This window comes from Galeopterus variegatus, unplaced genomic scaffold, assembly GCF_000696425.1.
Source record: "Galeopterus variegatus unplaced genomic scaffold, G_variegatus-3.0.2 Scaffold1013, whole genome shotgun sequence".
In the NCBI taxonomy this organism is placed as follows: Eukaryota; Metazoa; Chordata; class Mammalia; order Dermoptera; family Cynocephalidae; genus Galeopterus; species Galeopterus variegatus.
Genome location: NW_007727124.1, coordinates 127292 through 147185, shown reverse-complemented (window position 1 = coordinate 147185; position 19894 = coordinate 127292). Strand labels below are relative to the sequence as shown.

The following is a 19894-nucleotide window of genomic DNA, read 5'->3' as shown; positions in this document are numbered from 1 at the left end:
GCAACAAATGAGAATGCTTCCAGGAAAGCAAACAAGAGATATAAGGCTGGGAAACAAGTGAATGCAGAACCCTTGGGCACCTCAGACTGGGAATTCTGAAACATAGTACATCTAACTCATTATCTTCCCCAACTATTCATCTAGTATGCACAATGTGGACAGACAATTTTTGAGTATCTGTGCAGACACACATCTCTGGGTTCCTTTGGCTACTTTTTATTTTTCTCTGTCAAAAACATACAAGAGTAGAAAGAGTAGTATAATAAACTCCCACATACCAAAATTCCACCTTAAAAATGGTCAACTTACAGCCAATATTATTTCATCTTCACTCACACCCATTCCCACTCCAGACCCCTTATTTGGAGGCAAATCCCAGATATCCTATCATTTCATACATACATACGTCATCCATCCATACATACTTGTAGCTCTCTAAAATATAAAGACTCTTTCAAAACACAACTCCAATACCATTATTTCAAAAAATTTTAATAATAATTAACATCTTCAGTATCTAGTCAGTGTTCAAGTTCTTAATTGAACTTTGAACTAGATGAAGACCTTCAATCATCCCTAGGAACCAGAAGGTTTTATATATATAACAGTATTGGGAAAATAAGGGGCCTGAAAAGAAAATGCATATAAGAAGCATATTGAAGATATAAACTTTCTCAGAAGACTAGGAAGAGGCCAGCGATGCATGGTGGTGAACACAGAAATATACAATTAAGAAACAATTTTCAAAATCATGTTTCTTTATGAAGAAAATAGCACCTATTTCTTAAACACATGCAACAGATTTGAATCCCTTTATTCTTAGATTCCACCTCTACCTCTCTCTCATCCCCACCTGACTCAGTCAAATCCAGATTACTACTGTCATATCAGACCAGAAGAAGCTCTAGGGGTTCAGAAATGAAACAATGGCTTAATGTGGAACACCCACCATTCCTCTTCTATACCAACACAGGAAGCATTCAAGCAAAGACAATACCCCATCCCAGATACTGACCTGGACAGCATAAGAGATGGCAAGGCCTGCGTAGGCAGGGGGAATCTGCCCATGCATGAGAACAATCATGAGCCCAGTGGTGGTGATCAGGGCAATGCTGATAAGGTCCAGCCGCACAGCCAGCCACCTCATTGCACATGTGAACAAGAAGAAAGGAGCCTGGTTGTCATCCAGTAGCTCCTGGTACCTGAAAGGAAGACAGAACACCTAATGGGCAAATAAAGAACTACACAACCCTGCACATGGATGATGTCAAAGCTTCAGAGAATCACAGAACAGAGGGCAAGTATTTAAGTACTCCTTGTTTCTAACTGAGAGAATGACATGGGAACACCTAGAGGGCTGGTATTCTAGGCCTCACACACAAGAGGACATGGGGTTTTCTAGTTATACCAGGACAAGGAGGTAAACCATAGCCAGAGAGTCTTGGACAACCCTCAACACTGAGGGAGTGTGGCACTGCTGACACCAGGGGTCCTAGACAGCAGATCAGACCCCACAGGCAACCTGAACTCCAGAGCAGGAAGTTTCGCCGGGCAGATGTCCTCTGCTTTAAAAACTCACTTTTCCAGGGCTGGCCCGTGGCTCACTCGGGAGAGTGTGGTGCTGATAACACCAAGGCCACAGGTTCAGATCCCTATATAGGGATGGCCGGTTAGCTCACTTGGGAGAGCGTGGTGCTGACAACACCAAGTCAAGGGTTAAGATCCCCTTACCAGTCATCTTTTATATAGGGAATTTAGAAAAAAAAAAAAACAACTCACTTTTCCTTCTTACAATAAAATATTTACTCTTTAGAGAAAACTTAGAAAATGCAACAAAAATAAAGGAAAATGTAAAAATTTCTAGTCAAAACCAGAGTTAATATTCTGCTGCATTTCCTCCCAGCATTTTTTCAATGCACTTACATTTACTGTGTATGTATATACACATATACATATTCAGTAAAATTTATTTTTTTTCCACTTAAAGTTAGGAAGCACTTAACATTTTGAAAATAATTTTTTTCTACCCTTTCTATTATAAATTTCTTTTAAAAATAATTACCTATTTTTTGGAATAGGTAATATATATATGGGCTAGAAAATTGTAGTTACAAAATGTTTTACAATGAAAAGTCAGTCCTTCCCTTACTTGTCCTCCAGCTACCCAGTCCCCCCTTCCAGTGGCAACTAATAGTTTCTCATATCCTTTCAGAGCTATTCTAAATATTACAGATATAACCACACACTCAGAAGGTAGCACAGGATATAAACACATCTGTACACTGCTCTTTCACTAATGTATCTTGGAGGTCATTCCATATCAGTACCTACAGAGCTGCCTCATTCTTTTTAAGGGTCACATAATATTTCACTATGGGGGTATACCATACCTTATTTAACCAGTCCTCTATTGAAGGACACTTAGGTTAGTTCCAATCTCTTGTTAATACAAATCTCCACAATGACTATCTATGTAAATTTCACAAATAAACTATACTCAATGGCTAAATAAAATGCTACTCTAATGTCAATGACTACCTTTTACTCTTTCCAAAAAAAAGCAAAACTCCATCAAATATAGCTTCTCAGGACAAAAAAACCAATGGACTCCAAATCTGTATTTTTGTCCTCTTATTTGCTCAGAAGGGAGTCCCACCAAGCAAGTGAATTATAATCAGAGACCTATCCATTAAATCACTAAAACCTTTAGTAATGAGCTTTAATCCCCAACTCTAGTCTTGAGGGGCCTCAGACTCATGAAATGCTGGGATGCTGGCTCCTCTTTGATGCCTCTGGCCCCATCAGTACTCACCTGTGCAGAAACTCCTGCCCTTTATTGTAGGCATGGATGGTGGCAAGGCCCTGTATGCTGGACGTGATGTGTGAGAGGAATGGTGACTGCGTGATATTGTCCAGACGCTTCAGCTCTCGAATCAGGACTCTGGAGAGAGAATGAGTCCTGTGTCATAGAGGTAGACTAGCAACTCTGGCTTTGTCCTCTGCCCAGGTAGACACGAACACTTCCTGTTTACCTGGAGACAATGTGCAGAACTGAAAAGAGGATGACAAGGGGCCCCACCGCCACCAGGAACCATGGGAAAACTCCTGCGATCATTCCAACACAGAAGAACACCAGGATAACATTCTGGATGAACATCTCAGCCTGGAACGGCAGGCGCACGTCAACTGGGGAAACCGTAAGGAACAAGTGTCAGATTGTTAGGATCCATAAATGAGGAACATAGAACTAAAAATTTTAAAAAATAAAAACAGGCTCCACAAAATCCCTATCTGAAGTTTGTGATGTTGTCTTTAAACAGTCCGATCAGAGGAAAATCTACACACCTGGTTGCTTTAATTTTTTTGTTCCATGAAAATTTAAGTGGTTTTCCTACTTTAGCCCCTTCTTTTGGTTCACTATTCTGCCCAACCCCTTTAAACATTTTTCTCCTCTTACAAAGTATTATATGCTTGTTGTAAAAAGAGTTGGGAAATAAGTGTGCAAAAAAGAAAACAAAAGTAATTTATATTATTATACCAATACCGGTGAACTGCTGATAACATCTAAGAAATTTTTCATCATGAAAATTTTTAGACATACGCAAAAGTCAAAAGAAACGTATAGAACCTTCAACAGTTATCAACATTTACTTCTTCTTGTTTTGGCTGTCTCCTCATCCCACCCCACCTCACACCCTTTTTTCTTTCGGCTAAAGTACTTTCATGCAAATCCCAGACATGTTGATACCACCGATTTTTTTTCTTTTCTTTTTTTTTTATGGTGGCTGGTACAGGGATCAAACCCTGGACCTTGGTGTCATCAGCCTCATGCTCTACACAACTGAACTAAACAACCAGCCCCTGTCTTTTTTCCACTCATGTGTGTTTGTGTGTTTGCATATGTATGCACATGTGAACATGTGCATTTTACAGGTGTGGGAACATGTTATGCCTCAGTTCTGGTATCAGGAATGGTTCTGATTCCTTCTCTGGCCATGGCTTTACATTGGCCTATCAATGCCTGAAAAAACTCCTATGGAGGCAGCCACAGTGCAGTAGTTAAAAACATTAGCCTTGGGCTTAAAAGATCTGAGCTCAATTCCTAGCTTTGTTACTCAACAGCTGAATGATCTTGGGCAAGTTACTTAACTTTTGCAGACATCAGCTTTCTCATGTAAACAATGCGTGCAACACCACCTCATAGGAGCTGCTGTGAGGATTAGGATAATGTGCATAAAACATTCAGCACACTGCTTGTTACACAGTAAGCCCTCAATTAATGTCAGGAGGCATCACTATTATTCTGGGCTATGGGGAGTGTTTAAGTTCTGGCACAGGCACAGCCCATGCAGCATCCAGAAAACCTGTCAGAGGTTGTAGATTCATATTATCTTTCAATTCCATTTTTATTTTTATTTTTTTATTTTTTATTTTTTTTTAACTTATTTTTTTAAAAGATGACTGGCGTTGTCAGCACCATGCTCTCCCAAGTGAGCGAACCAGCCATCCCTATATAGGGATCTGAACCCATGGCGTTGGCATTATCAGCACCACACTCTCCCAAGCGAACCATGAGCCGGCCCTTCAATTCCATTTTTACATGAGCTTTTTGAAGTATCCGTGTACACAGATCTGCACATTTGCAGCATTATCGAGGGAGGCTGGAAGCACTGTAAGCCCCCGTTTGTGCTCCAGAGCATAAAAGAAAGGATCAGTGAGAAATACCTTCATCCATGTCTTTGGAAAACCTGTTGAGAATCCTCCCTGTGGGGGTAGTGTCAAAAAACTTCATAGGGCTTCGAAGGATCCTTCGGAAAAGCTCGTCATGGAGCCGAGAGGAGGCTCGCAGTGTGCCCTGAGGAGCAGAGTACAAAGTGATCAGGGCCCAGAGACCCAGGGACTCAGGATGGGCTCCATTCCTACTCGTCCAGGTCACCATCTGCAGGACATCCACTCCCAAAGCTGGGGAAGCGCAAGTGGTCAGGAGGGAGGGGTAACCGACAGGAAAAGGCTGAGGCTAATGGAATACAAGTCATCCTAGCTAGGACCATCCTGCTTTAAGGCAGCTCCCCTACTCAGAACAAACCAGAGAGATGCCACAACAAAGCCTGACCAGTTGCCAGGGAGAGGAGCAGAGGTCACCCACCACCACGTACCTTGACAAAGACAATTCCACGAATGGCCTTCAGGATCAGCATGACAGCCATGGAGAGGGCATAGATGCTGGCATAGTACTGCATGAAAGGGTTGTCCTTCATGCTGTCGCTCACAGAGGTCGTATTCCCTCGAGTCACTGTGGTGTTCTGTTTGGAAGCAAGGCTCTCTTGAGGTAAGACTCCTAAAGATTGCCATGAGCTCCTGCTCAGGACCGTTTCCAGCTCAAGGGAGGGTGCAGGACAAAGACACTGGGATGTGGTCATGGCACACACAGGCAGGCTTTGCCCACCTCCTACTCTCTTTTCTACTAGATGAGATCAGACAGCCTGCAGGTGTCCTACTGACAAGCCCTAATGCCCCAAGGGTTGGTCAAGGTTTTTTCCTATCTTCTAAGGCTACGTTAGAAACTCATATTTTTCATGCTGGAAAAGCCTTGTTCATTGCTTCTTTTAAATGAAAACTAGAACAGTTTCCCTAAGAATAGCCAGGGAATATAAAGAGATGGCCATGATCTTAGCCATATAACTTTCCCATTGATGAGGAACCTTACCCCACTTCCTTGCTTGATCCAGTAACTCAACCACCAGGTGCTGAAGGCTGTGCTGCCCACATTCAGCATGAAAAGGGCCATAATGACCAGGAATGCCAAGGGGCCCCCAGCCGCCTGGATGTAGACACCATATACTGACCAGGGCACTGAACCCTGCCCCTTCTCTTCCAGCTGCACAAGCTGCCCTAGGTAAGCAAAAAAGAAACATGAACTCAGAAAAGAAGAGCTACTCCCCCAAAACTAAGTCACCTATAGAGCAGCAGAATCAAAGAGAGCCTACAGTTCCCATGGCTCTAGATTAGAATTATTTCCTCTTTATCAGAAGCATCCATTCATCCATCTGACATCTACTGAGCACGTACCATGAACTAGCCCCAGCATGAGGCCCTGAAGCAGTAAAAAGGATTAAGACCAGGTCCCAGCCCTTGAGGAACTGGCTGAGGATCCTACCACAGTCTGGTAGAATAGGCAGATAAATACATAATTGTAACAAAATGTGCTAAATATGATGATAAAGCTATATGCAGGACAGCACAGGAACATCCAGGAGATGTACCTAATCTACTTGGGAGAGGTGTGGGGTGATTAGCAGGCAGGTTTCAGCAAAGACTTTCTGTGTTGTCTGTATTGCTTCTCAAAAGTAAGCCAGAGTCGACCAGGTGGGGAGACAATAGGCAGAGAAAACAACATCAGCACAGGCACAGAGGTGGGAAAACAGCAAATCAGCAAGTACAGACAACCACAGCAATTCAGTACAGCTGGAATAGATGTGCACTTAAGGAGCGGCAAGGGATAAGATGAGGCTGATTAAGCAGAGAATAAAGGCACCTGAACTTTATACTGCAGGTAAGAACTTCTCAGGAGAATGGGTTACAGGTATGTAGAGATCTGGCTCCCCAGCCCTGTTGGGCTAGGTGGACCTGGGGTGGTCAATACTACCAGACAAGCTGCCGAGCAATCTCTTCCATGCCTCCCAGTCTTGCACACAAATATTAGCATTTTCTATGTGTGCCATATCAGGAAAAAAAAAAAAATCAGAAAACACTGCTCTGAAAAATGGGAGGCAGGGCCGGCCTGTGGCTCACTCGGGAGAGTACAGTGCTGATAACACCAAGGCTATGGGTTTGGATCCCTATATAGGGATGGCCGGTTTGCTCACTGCAGAGAGCGTGGTGCTGACAACACCAAGTCAAGGGTTGAGATCCCCTTACTGGTCATCTTTTAAGAAAAATGGGAGGCTACTGAAAGACTTTATGGAGGAAAATAAATTGGTTGGTCTCCTGTTTTTAACTAGATCTCTCAGCTGTCCATGTGGAGGACAGATTTAAAAGGAGGCAGTTATAACTGCAAGAGATGATTAAGGCCCAAACCAGAGCCATGGCAATGGGGATGAAGTTTCAGGAGGTAAATTTAGTAGGAGATGGTGACTGACTGGTTGTTGGAGATGAGAAAAGGTTTAAGGATATCTCCTAGGGTCTCCCTGGTATGGTCAGATGACTGATGCTGACATGAAAATACAGAGAAACAGCAATACGGGAAGCCTCTGCTTCTTCATCACAAATGTTTAATAATCTTGGAATAAGCCAGACATGACTTGAGCACTTTAAGAGTTGTGAGTAGCCCAGCTAGTGGTTATGTAGATGAAACAAATGTTACCTAATGATATTTTGATTTATACTGCCTGTGGCAGGAACTAACAAATGTCTCAGCCTTCTGTGCTATGTTTGTTTTTCAGGGAGCGTGTCAATAAAGTATCTTAAATTATACCTGAATTCAAAATCTCATTTTTTTTTTCAAAGAAAGAAAAGAGGCAGAGAGTGGTAAATTAGAATGATTAATCCCTAACATCACATGTCTGCTGCAGTTTTAAGGACAAGGAAGTGAAAACAGGCCCATCCTCAAAGCAGTGACAAACCCAGGAAAGTCCCTAAGTTCAAAAGGGTAAGGTGAGAGGAAGTGACACAACAAAACAGAGCTTTATTATTTTTTTATTTTTTATTTTTTTCCAAAAGATGACTGGTAAGGGGATCTCAACTCTTGACTTGGTGTTGTCAGCACCACGCTCTCCCAAGTGAGCTAACCGGCCATCCCTATACAGGGATCCGAACCTGTGGTCTTGGTGTTATCAGCACCACACTCTCCCAAGTGAGCCACCAGCCGGCCGGCCCAAAGAGCTTTAAATCAAGACTAAATTTTTTGGTTTTTTGTAAATTAACATGTAGCTTAAAATTTTAAAAGGTGAAAATGCCCTCGTTATTGTGAGTATCCTAACTCCCAAGAGTTGTTTCAGTTGATAAGATAAAGGGTTTAAGAAACAGGACCAAGGGCTCCAGATGGGGAAAGTCAATTAGGAAAAACCCCAAGCTCTAACTCTTCCCCAGTTCTGCTGCAAAACTGTCAGGATGAGGAGAGGAGTCTTTGTTCTAATGTGGGAGCTTCTGAGGACACAGACATTCTTAGGGTTGGAACCCCTCCGCTTTGGTTGAAACTGACTTTTAAAGAGCAGAGGTGAGTCACAGGAAGGAAGGATACACCTCTATCCACCAGTCCATTTTTCCTTACTCAGGATAACTCAGCTGTAACCTACACCAGAGCCACCTTGCATAGGTAGAGAAGGCACAGGATTAAAGGTCATTCTTATTGCCCTGGTCTGTTTAAGCAAACACAAGGTGCCTCATAGTCTCCCAATATTCCAGGAATATAAGACCAGTTACTGTATAACACCTAATGCTATCAAAAATCACGAGTCACTGGGCCGGCCCGGTGGCGCACTGGAGAGTGTGCCACTTGGGAGCGCGGTGGCGCTCCCGCCGAGGGTTCGGATCCCATGTGGAGACCGGTTCCCGCTCACTGGCTGAGCGAGGTGCGGGTGCAACACCGAGGGTTGCGATCCCGTTGCTGGTCCCCGGTACGGGCGCGACACTGAGGGTTGCGATCCCATTACCGGTCAGTAAAAAAGACAAAAAGGAAAAAAAAAATCACGAGTCACTACATGACATAATTTCTGATAAACTTTAATGACAAAGCTAAAAATCTCAAAAAAGGTCATTACCTTCCTCTGGCTTCACTGCTTTCTCCTTCTTTACTGATCCTGTTTTAGGACCCTTGTCTTGTGATTTCTTCTGTGAACCACTGGCTTCCTTTTTTGAATTAATCTAATAATATTAAAAAAAAAAGTATCTCCAGTCATGATATGGCCATCCAGATGAATGTCCACAGAATACATATTAGAGAATTATCTATTGAGCTGCCATTACTGAAAAGAGATACATCCAACTTCTTAAAAGGGCCACCTATACTCATTTCATGTACTTCCTCAACTCCTTAAATCGTTGAGATCTAGATTCCTGCCCTGTTAGTCCACTGGCATTTGTTCTCCCCAAAGTCACTAAACTGTATGTAGCACCTTTATTTTGTTCTCATCCACTCCAACTTGTCCGAAGTATTAGGGCTGGAGTCATTTCCATTCCTCCCGTCTCCGCCACATTGCTAAATTAAATCGATAGATCTGATCATTTCCCATTGTTACCACCCAAACTTCTCAGCCTGGTTTTGCAGGACCTCCATATTCTGGCTCTAGCCTAATTCTGCAAGTTCTTCTCCCATTTCACTGTTTCCTGCAGTTCCTACTCTCTAGCCACACTGGATTTCACACCATTCCTTACACCCCACTGCAACTTCCCATTGCTGTACCTTTGTCCACATGGTTCCTCCACTTGGAATGCCCCTCCCCTCATCCCAATCTTGGTCACAGCTGTTCCCATTCAGATGGATTCAAATTTACCTCCTTCATAGACAACTTAGACTCCTCTAGAATTCAGCTCACCCTTCCCCTGTTTTCCCTGGGCACTTTTGTTATGCACATTGCTACTATGTATGTGAACTGGTGTTACAGTTACCTGTCCCTCAAGGACAGAGATGATGTCTCACACATGGTTTTAAGCCACACAGGGCCTACTGAGAACTGCCAATAATAGGGTACACAGAGACTCAAGAAAAATTCATCAAAGTGAACCTGAGACAATAGAAACTACTTAATGCTCTCCTTTCCAAGTTCTTCTGACATTTTTATATATGAATTCTCTTAATATAGTGCACTACATTTAATTCTGTGTCATGGTCAGCCACATGCCCCCAGCTGGCTTTCCAACTAGACTTTTTAAATTGGCAGTGAAAAAAATTAGAGAATAATATAAAATTCAGAGCCACATATGGAAGACAAGATAGGACTCTAAATTTTATATTTACTGCAGTGTATGAAAAAACGCACCTTCTAAAGAGAAAAATTACCATTTGTTGACCACTTACTAGGGTAAGAACATTACACAGTATTTAATTTAACCAACGCAACAACTGTAAGAGGCGGATACCATCCACTTGTGAGATGAGGAAACTGAAGCTCAGAAAAGTAAGTGCCGTATACTGAAAGTGTGCTTCCTCTACTACGACACATCGACTCTCAGTATTCTGTGGCTCCTTGGACATTCCATATTTTAGCTTCTCTCCCTCTCATTTCCCTGCATGTCTACAGTGATGAGGAAATAGTATGAACAGACCAAAGTCCCCAGACAGTTGTAAAGAGAGATCGTAAAATTTAAATGTGATTCAGGGTACATCTATGGAAGTTACTGATAGCACTTGGACTGTCTGAGTTATTATCAAAGGCCCTAAAATACATCAGTAATGACCAGTTAATTGTACTGTACCTGAAGCCAAACAGGATGAAGCCCAAAGACTGAAATAAGACTCCCAGAAAAGTTCCTAAATAACTTTCTGCTTTTATCCCTCTCAGATGACATGATGATGTGGTGGCCAAGAAAGCAGCTTTTAGCCTGGCCTGGGTGCAGGCCTGGAACCCCAGGTGAGAGAGCACATGGCAAGAAGGAAAAACAACCAGTTAGGCTAGCTCTAACTAAGCGTGCCCATGTTCTGTGCTTAACATGGAGCCCAGAGTGAAGATGTGGGATGCTGCCACAAGCTGCCCTCATTAGCAAGTTGCTTAACTTCTCTGAGCTTCAGTTTCCTCAGCTGTAAAGTGGGGGATAATCATCTTTTACCACATAGCTCTGTTAAAATGACTAAACGGGATGATATCTATAAGTGCCTAATCCAATAATTGGAGCACAGTAGGTTAATAATAAGTGCCAAGTCAGCAACCAAGATACCATGGATCATCTTCAAATATATGCAATATTTAATTTCCCTTCTCTGGCACCATATTCACTTGGTTATTACAAAAGAACTTCATGATCTTCTGTCAGATTGATGGGGTTAAGGAAAGGAGGCTGTGACTGCACAGGAGCACATGTCGTCTCCACCCGCACAGAGCCCATTCCTCCTCCCTGTCATTGTCTTAGTAAGTCATCACTGACAGCAGATCTTGGCTTAGCAGCCCCACAATCCTGCTCACCTAGAATAGAATCAGCATGTGAACTAAAGCATAGCAGTCTGGTCACCAGAAAATAGGGCCCCCTGCCTATAAGACACCTACTGAATTCAGCTGAGATCTTTCTATCACTCACTATGATCATGTCTCCCTTGCATAGAAAGAAGACGACACACACAAATACTACCAAATCTTACCTCGACCGGGGGTGTCTCTCCCAGCAACAGGTTATTAAAAATGGCAGCATAATCACCATTTAAATTCATCAGTTCCTCATGGCTACCTCTTTCTGTAATACAGCCCTCTTTCATGAAGATTACTTCATCACAATCAACCAGATACTGGAGACAAAAGAGGGGACAACACAGTATTGCTGATATTTGCGCAAATACATTGACACTGAAATCCCATACCTTAGTTCAGTGGTTCTCAAAGGAGGCAATTTAGCCTCCAAGAGGACATTTGGGACATTTGGCAATATCTGGAGACATTTTTGGTTGTCACAATAGGGAGTAGAGGTACTACTGGCATCTACTGGATAGGGGCCAGGGATGCAGAGCAGGCCCCTTCCTCTACCCCAACCAAGAACAATCTGGCCTATCTAGTGGGTAGAAGCCAGGGATGCACAAAGAAGCCCACCCCCCCACCACCACCAAGAACTATCTGGCCCTAAATGTGAATAGTGCCAAGACTGAGAATCTTTGCTTCAGTTTATTGTGCCTTATGATATAGTTCAAAGAGCAATTCCTCCAGTTTTTGACATGAATCTGCTGAAGAAGCCATCTGAGCCTTGCATTAAACTTCACACCCTTTTACTGCACTTAGAAGTACACATAATTACAGACTTTCTGTGGCAGAATGCGGGACCAGTCCCCAACTTTGACAACATATGTGAAGCAGATGGCAACATCCTGCACTACTCTCCGAAGTGACTGCTTGTCATGGAATGACAGAGGGAGAAGAGCTTGTTTTCTCCAAACAGTTCCCACTTGCATGTAGATGTTAGCACAGTGCTTTCCAAACCATCTCATGCCCAGGTTCCATTTTCGGCCCACTCCTCTCAGCCCTTTTACATCCTGTTCTATATACAGAAGTTCATATGCTCCAAGGATCTCTGATTCAGATGGCCATGTGGTACACTAGTAACAGTGAGATTTACTGGTATAATGGGCCAAGGGCTATTTGTTGAGGAAATGTAAACTTGATCCCAGGAATCTCTAGTTGCCCCACAAAGACACCTGGACCAAGCCCACCTCCCTATTTCTGATTTCCCAAGCCAAGGTGGGCAGCCTAGGGAAGAGGGCACCATACCTGTAATTGGTGGGTAACAAATAGAACTGTCTTGGACTTGAGGTGCTTCCGGATAGCACTGTTGAAGATGTGGTTGCCCACATGGGCATCTAAGGCACTGAGGGGGTCATCCAGGATGTAGATGTTCCTGTCGCTATACAAGGCCCGGGCAAGGCTGATCCTCTGGCGCTGCCCCCCACTCAGGTTGGCTCCTCGCTCGCCAATCTACAGGAGTCCAAAAGCACAGTGAAGCCTCCAGCTCAAGATCTGAACAGCACTTAGTGTACCCAGTCACCTCTCCTTTCCCCACCCAAACTGGCTCCTTCTCTAGAATTCCCTCACAGCGGAACTGCCACTAATATCCTTCCAAGAACTGGGAGAGCAACCCAGGCACCTCCTCATCTCCCACAGCCATCTGGGTACCAGTCAATCCTACATCTTGCAACTCCCCTGGGTGGCCCCCTCCCCAATCCATTCTCCATATGGCAGAAAGATCTCTCCAAAACACAAGCTGACCATGTCCCACCCTTGCTTAAAACTCTTCCCTAAAGGACAGACTCTAAATACCCAAACATGGCACACAGTGCAGAACCTTTGCCACCTGGCTCCCCAGCAGCTCTCAGCCTCCACTGTACAATCCCCTTCCACACCCTGGGGTCTAAGCCATTTACAACAATGTGTATGTTATGACCACACATGACAATGTCATGCCTTTTCTGTACTGTGTCTGCTCAGTGCTGGCATCATCTCCTCTGTAAAATCTTCCCCAACCTCTTCTCCACTAATACCCAAAAGAAAAGGGGCTCTTTTTCATCAGATTATTTTGCACCTATTTGTTTAGGTGTCTCATCCTCTTAACTGTAAACTTCTTGAGGGTGCAGATTATTGTCCCGTTCCTTTATATTCCCAGTATGGCACATGTCACTGGCATATAACATGCAGCTGGCACATAACATGTACCTGGTAAGTGTTACTAAATGAACAAATAAAACGGTAAAAGATTGTCATTTGTGACTTACTATTGGCAAATGGTAACTGGCTATATATTTTTGAAAAATCTTTTTTAAAAAAAGTTCAGCAAATCCAGAGGTTTTCAAACCACATGCATCAAAATTACCTACAGGGTTAGTTAAAATAGATTGCACCCCACACGCCAAAGTAATTTGCATTTCTCTCTCTCTCTTTTTATTTTTTTGTCTTTTTTCGTGTCCAGCAACGGACCGCAACCCTCAGTGTCGCGCCCATACCGGACCGGGACCGGCAACGGGATCGCAACCCTCGGTGCTGCGCCCGCCCCCCGCTCAGCCAGTGAGCGGGAACCGGTCTGTATGTGGGATCCGAACCCTCGGCGGGAGTGCCACTGCGCTCCCAAGCGGCGCACTGTAGCAGTGCACCACCAGGCCGGCCCAGTAATTTGCATTTCTAACAAGTTCCTGGTGATTCTGATGCTGCCAATCTGGGGACAATGACTTGAGAACCTCAGAAATGATTAAACCATTCACCAAATCTGGTTTTAGGGATTAACTAAAGTCAGCAGAATAAAAGTGCCAGTCCCAGAGACCTCCAGGGCAGCTCATGGGAGATGAGCTTTAACACTGTAGAGCACTGGGGCCGGCCCGGTGGCGCACTGGATAGTGCGCCGCTTGGGAAGCGCGGCGGCGCTCCCGCCCGAGGGTTCGGATCCCACATACAGACTGGTTCCCGCTCACTGGCTGAGCAAGGCGCGGGAGCAACACCAAGGGTTGCAATCCCGTTGCCGGTCCCCGGTCCGGTACGGGGGCAACACTGAGGGTTGCGATCCGTTGCCGGACACGGAAAAAGACAAAAAAAAAAAAAAAAAAAAACACTGTAGAGCACAAACTAGTCCCAAAACACTCCTCTGGAAACTGCTCCAAGGCAGAGAACCAAAGAAAGATGGATTAGTTTTAAGGACTCTTTCTAATGGAAGAGGGCTCTCTACAGACCGTCTCTGAGTAAGGAGGTTGGCAAAATGAAGTTCACTGAAGAAGTTTAACATGCACATTCTTGACTTGTGGTTTTAAAAATATCTGAATACAGTAAAAAACATCTCTGGGGCCGACCCCGTGGTGCACTCGGGAGAGTGCGGCGCTGGGAGCGCAGCGACGCTCCCGCCACGGGTTCGGATCCTGTATAGGGATGGCTGGTGTGCTCACTGGCTGAGCGCGGTGCGGGCGACACCACACCTAGGGTTGCGATCCCCTTACCGGTCACGAAAAAAAGAAGAAAAAAAATTAAAAAAAAAAAAAAAAAATCTCTGAATCAATAATGGGATATTGTTTAAAATCCACATAACATATGAAATATATTTAAAATAGTGTTAATATCCCTTCCCTAATGAACAAATGCTTTCTTAACAAAGGCCCAATGAAAGCAAAACTCCCTGTGTAGGTTCTAGGTTCTTCTCCCAAGTATTTAAGGTGCACTTTCAGGAGGTGGCTCTGATACAGCCCTGCCACTCATCTTCCAGAGCCCTCTCTGCTGAGTGCACATCCCGTCAGGGGCACAAGGCTTGTACCTCAGTCAGGTCGCTGTTGGGAAGAATGGCCAGGTCAGGCCGCAGGCAGCAGCTATTCAGCACAGAGTTGTATCTGAAGGACACAAAGAGACACCATCAGAGACACGGTTGGAGTAGAGCCTGCTGACATGGGCTGCCTTGCATCTCACATGGCCAAGATGGAAAGCAGGACAGAAACCAAACATTCCTTGCCTTTCTTCATCAAATTCCTTCCCAAAGAGGATGTTGTCTCTCAGGGTGGCATTGAGGATCCAGGCCTGCTGGGCCACATAAGCGAAGGTTCCACTGATTGCAATGCTGCCCTCTAGAAGTGTCATCTAGGGAGACAGACACCATCCAATGGCATCATAACGCAAACCATCACCCTGAGCCAACAGAACCCCACACATCCCACAATGGAGTCTAAAGTTTTAGCAATTTCCTTGGACGCTTTTTGGATTCAAATCCAGACCTCACCTTTGTTCCAAAGACAGCTACAGTAGCAAAGAAAATCAAAGTTCTCTTTGCTTATGTGTGACAAGAGCCCAGCATAACCCATAACTTGAATGGACAAACGCTTCACTCAGCAGCCATTTCACACTCTTTCTTTCCTAACTGCAAACCATTTTAGCTAAGGGAAACACAAGCAAGAAGACTCTTTCAGAACTGCCCTGGAGAGGATGTTATATGGATTTACAGCTAGTCCCTGCCTCAAGATGAGGACAGGCCAACTCATCTACAGAATTAATCCAGAATATTGGCCAGACCAGCTGCTTCTGTAAAATGAGGACTAAAGGAAAAAAAATACACATTAGACATCAACTAGCTTTACACAGTATTCATATACTGATGATGGACCTTCCCTCCATGAGGAAGGGAAGACGTGAAGCACATGATGAGCCATGTACTTTGAACTGTGTTTTCAGTCGCAATGTTTGATATGAATTGATTTATCCATTTTATCCTTGTTCATGGTTCCTTTTGGGACCAACAGCAGACATTTGTCTTGGGCTGGAGATGCTACAGATTTGAAGGAAAGTTTCATTAACCAGCCTGGGTAGTGTTTGCATGTACAAGCCTATCCTCTCGAACACCACCATGCACAGTGTACACACACAGGTGTACCCTCCGGAGACCATAACACAACACAACCTAACCAGCCATGCACTGGAAGCATTCTAACATGCACTTCCAAGTGTTCAGAAACCCACAGAGGGTCTACTGTGGAAACCCAGCTCTTAGGGCTGCTGCTGCATAAACACTCCACACTGCAGCACTATCAACAAAAAGTTAAACTCTGAAGAAGGAGGCTGACCAGTGTCACCAGCCTCCCTGTCAGGGACAGGGCTGCCAGGATCCGATCCAGAAAGAAAGCTCCACTTGGGTTTCAACCTAACTACTGCCCAGGCAACCCCTGAAAAAGAAATATCTTGCTAGATTGCTGAGTAGCACTTAGAAACTGACACCACCCCTCCACCCCCAGCTCTTATCACTGGCCCTCAAATCTGGCTGATTATCAGTAATCACCTGGGAAGCTTTTTGCTTTTTACAAAGACCAGTGGCTAGGCCCAACCACTGGAGAGTGTCATAAAGCAGAAATGGGGTGGGATAGGGACCACCACTGCAGATGATTGGGATGCAGTGTTCCTCAGGCTGCCTGGGTACCACCACTCTCAAGAAGAACCACAACTCACCAACTGTGACAGCTGATGCCAAACAAGACAAGAAAATATTCCACAAACTGGAGGCTATAAAAAAACCCTTCCCCAACCCTGTCCCCATTTGTTTTTCCTCTATATGGATAAATGATTCAGAGGAACTCCTCCATCGGGAGGTAGAAATAATCCCGTTTATTCTCATGTCAACCATCTAAGTCAAGCTAGTTTAATTCAAATTTAAAAGCACATGGGTACCTTGGTTTTTTTCCTGATTGTTCGGTTCTAAAGCACAGTGAAGATAACTTGTCTCAGTGGGAGGACCCTTGCCCTGTCACTCTAAGTGCTGGCAGCTGTCTGCTGGGTCCCTCATGTACTGTCCACATGCTGCCTTGTGATGTGCTGTGTGTCTGGAAGGCCTAGCTCCCCACTGGACCATGAGTCCCTTGAGGGCACAACTTTTTCAGTGGTTAGGTTGAAAACCAAACGGGGCTTTGCTTCTAGATCAAATCCTGACAGTCCTTTCTTTGACAGAAAGGCTGGAGGTGCTGGTTACTTGTTTCTTTACAATTTAAACTCTGTTTAGCAGTGCTACAGTGTGGGGTGTTTGTTTATCTCTTATCCCTGCCATTTTTCAACACAATGTCTGGCATACTAATAGCACTCAATAAATGCATGCTGAATAAAAGAAGGCATGAGAGACAAATGACTCCAACTGGGTTATCAATCAGTCATTCATCAGGTGTCCACTGAGCCCCCTTCCAGACACAATGCTGTCAGGGGTAGAAAGAGGTGGGAGCATGATGCAGGTCAGGGGTTCATTTTGTTTCCATCTCGCTTGACTCTCTAAAGGAAATGAGTGCATTTTTCCTGAGACTTCTGCTAGGCAGAGTCCAGAGAAAGAAGCAGAAAATGCCAAGGACAGTAACAAAAATCTTACCTGGCCTAAAACCGCTGAAATGAGAGAGGTTTTTCCACTTCCCACACTGCCACAGATTCCAACCAGTTTCCCCTGGACAAAGGACAGAGAGAGGACAGTCATTCACAGACTACTAACCACTCATCTCTAGGGACTTTCGGTCTCTCTGAGGAAAAACACATCAACTCTAGTTTACCAACATGGGAACTATCATCCTGACGACCCAACAAGTCATTTACCTGTGTTTTCTTGCTTGGTAGCTGCCTACTTCATAGGGTTTCTGTGGGGATAAACTGAGGTAACAGAAATAGAAGCCCTTTGGAAAATTAAATATGCCACACACATTAAGGTATCTCACAATCACTGTACAAAGGCCTAGCCCCTTTCCTACCTTGCTGGTAACCCATGTTTTTTGTTTGTTTTTGTTATTGTTTTTTGGAAGAGAGGGCAAGACTCAAAAATTACTTTATTATGATTTTTCTCTAGGGTCTATACATTATTTTTAATAAAAACTATGTACACTGTTGCTTCCATTTTTCTACAAAACATTCCCGAGAATATGAGGAATATTTGTACCATCAATCCCACAGAAAAGTGGAAAACTAAGCCTGTGGTTAACTGAATATCCTCTGCACGATAATGAATTCTCAACAATTAGTGTTGAAGGTTTTCAAGGACAGACAGATGACTGTAAAAGGGCATGTGCTGGCTCCAGTCTCCCAGGGAAGGAAGGAATAGAGTGAGGGTGTGAAAATAGCATGGATTCTGGAGGTGACAGGTCTTGACATGTGTCCGAACTCCTCTAGCACTTGCTAATTGTGCAATCCTGGCCTTGTTATTTAAACTAATACTGTGCCTGTCTCCCTCACTGGACTCTGAGCACATTGAAGGAAGGAGTTTTCCTTGTAGAATCAAAGTCTGGTACGTAATAAAAGTATGTTGAACAAATAAAGTTTTCAGTATGGTCTGGGAGTATGAAAGATGACTGCCTGGTGGTAATGAGGAGGTCAAGTCACGGTTTCAACCTCTGCTCAGATCAGTTAGGTTTACACAGAGAAAAACGCTTTCTGATGACTGAATGGTGACTAAATGAGACACCAACAATGAAGTAAGAGCCTATGCACAGAAGACACGTGGCAAACATTCCCTTTCTTTCCCCTCCCTTGAGAAGAGGCCCAGGGAGAACCATGGTAACCTTCTTCAAACAGCTGAAGGTCTGTCATGTGTCTGTGGGCTCTAAAGGGCAGAATGAGGATCAAGATATAAAGTAGGAAAGTAAATTACAGCTGAATATGAGGAATAATTCTCTAATAGAGCTGATTAACAATGTAACATAGTTGCCTCAATAATCAAGATAATAGTTATTAAATAAGAAGCCTGTTGTTAAGAGTAAAGTAAAAAACTGACTTGAATGCACTTCGGTGATGAACTACACTAATAGTTTTAGGTGGTCTCAGTAAGCACTGTCTCCCTCTCTTGCTTATAGCTTTCAAGAGCTGGTAGCTTTTTGTTCTCTCTTCAGCCTACCTCTGGATCTGCTTAACATGCCTCCAGTCAGTTGCTAGTTTTGATAAACACTGCATTAGAACACCTATTCCCTACTTCCAGTTATACAGATAAACATTTCTGACATCTCCACCACCACCATTGGTCAAGACATCCTCATTTTTCTCTTGGGGTGCGCAGTAACACATCTTTAACTGTTCCCCTCGCTTCCTTGTCTCCCTACACTCTTCTGAATCCAACAGTGAGAATGATTCTCTTCATACCTAAGTCAGGCCATGTCATTCTTTGGCTCCAAATCCTCCAAGGGCTTCTCTTCCCACTCAGTGAAGCCTAAGTCTTGCCAGAGGCTCACACAGCCTCTCTGCCCTCAGTATCTACTGCTCTCTCCCATGCTTACTCGGCTCCAATAAGACGCACACTCCAGGGGATCCAAACCCTTGACCTCGGTGTTATAACACTGCACTCTAACCAACAGAGATAACTGCCAGCCCCCTCCTTTGCACTTCTGTTCCTTCTGGGATGCTCTTCTTGCCCCAGATATCCACAGGCTCACTCCCTCACTGCCTTCAGGTCTTTGTTTAGATCTTAACTTTTTACGTGAGGCCTTCCCTCAGAAAACGTAAATTGCAGCCACAACTGCTCCCTGCCCCAGCACTCTCTATTCCCATTTTTCATAGCCTTTATCACCATCTGATGTGCAATATATTTTCTTGTTTACTGTCTGTCTTTGCCTAGAATGTAAGCTCTAGGAGGACAGGGATTTTTGTCTGTTCAGGTTTTTGCTGCTATAACTCTTGACAGGCCTTATGACAGTACCTGTCATAGAGTCGGCACTCAAAAAATGGCTGTTGGATGAATGTATATACATACATTTGGGGCCTTCTGGATGATACAGCCCTCTAAACTTGGTGCTGGC

At 44.1% G+C, this 19894-nt stretch overlaps 1 protein-coding gene across 2 annotated transcripts in view; it reads right to left on the bottom strand.

The window, feature by feature from the left end:
* ABCC5 (ATP-binding cassette, sub-family C (CFTR/MRP), member 5) overlaps positions 1–19894 on the bottom strand; it is a 140786-nt gene that overhangs the window by 20893 nt on the left and 99999 nt on the right. For both annotated transcript variants that reach the window (XM_008574202.1, XM_008574201.1), the window contains 12 exons: positions 17494–17565; positions 15112–15236; positions 14920–14992; positions 12405–12608; positions 11291–11434; positions 8760–8862; positions 5708–5892; positions 5157–5303; positions 4726–4855; positions 3033–3186; positions 2813–2941; positions 1016–1202 (listed from right to left, as the gene is read on the bottom strand). In XM_008574202.1, the coding sequence (XP_008572424.1) occupies positions 1016–1202; positions 2813–2941; positions 3033–3186; positions 4726–4855; positions 5157–5303; positions 5708–5892; positions 8760–8862; positions 11291–11434; positions 12405–12608; positions 14920–14992; positions 15112–15236; positions 17494–17565 (1653 nt within the window). The remainder of the gene's footprint in view (positions 1–1015; positions 1203–2812; positions 2942–3032; positions 3187–4725; positions 4856–5156; positions 5304–5707; positions 5893–8759; positions 8863–11290; positions 11435–12404; positions 12609–14919; positions 14993–15111; positions 15237–17493; positions 17566–19894) is intronic.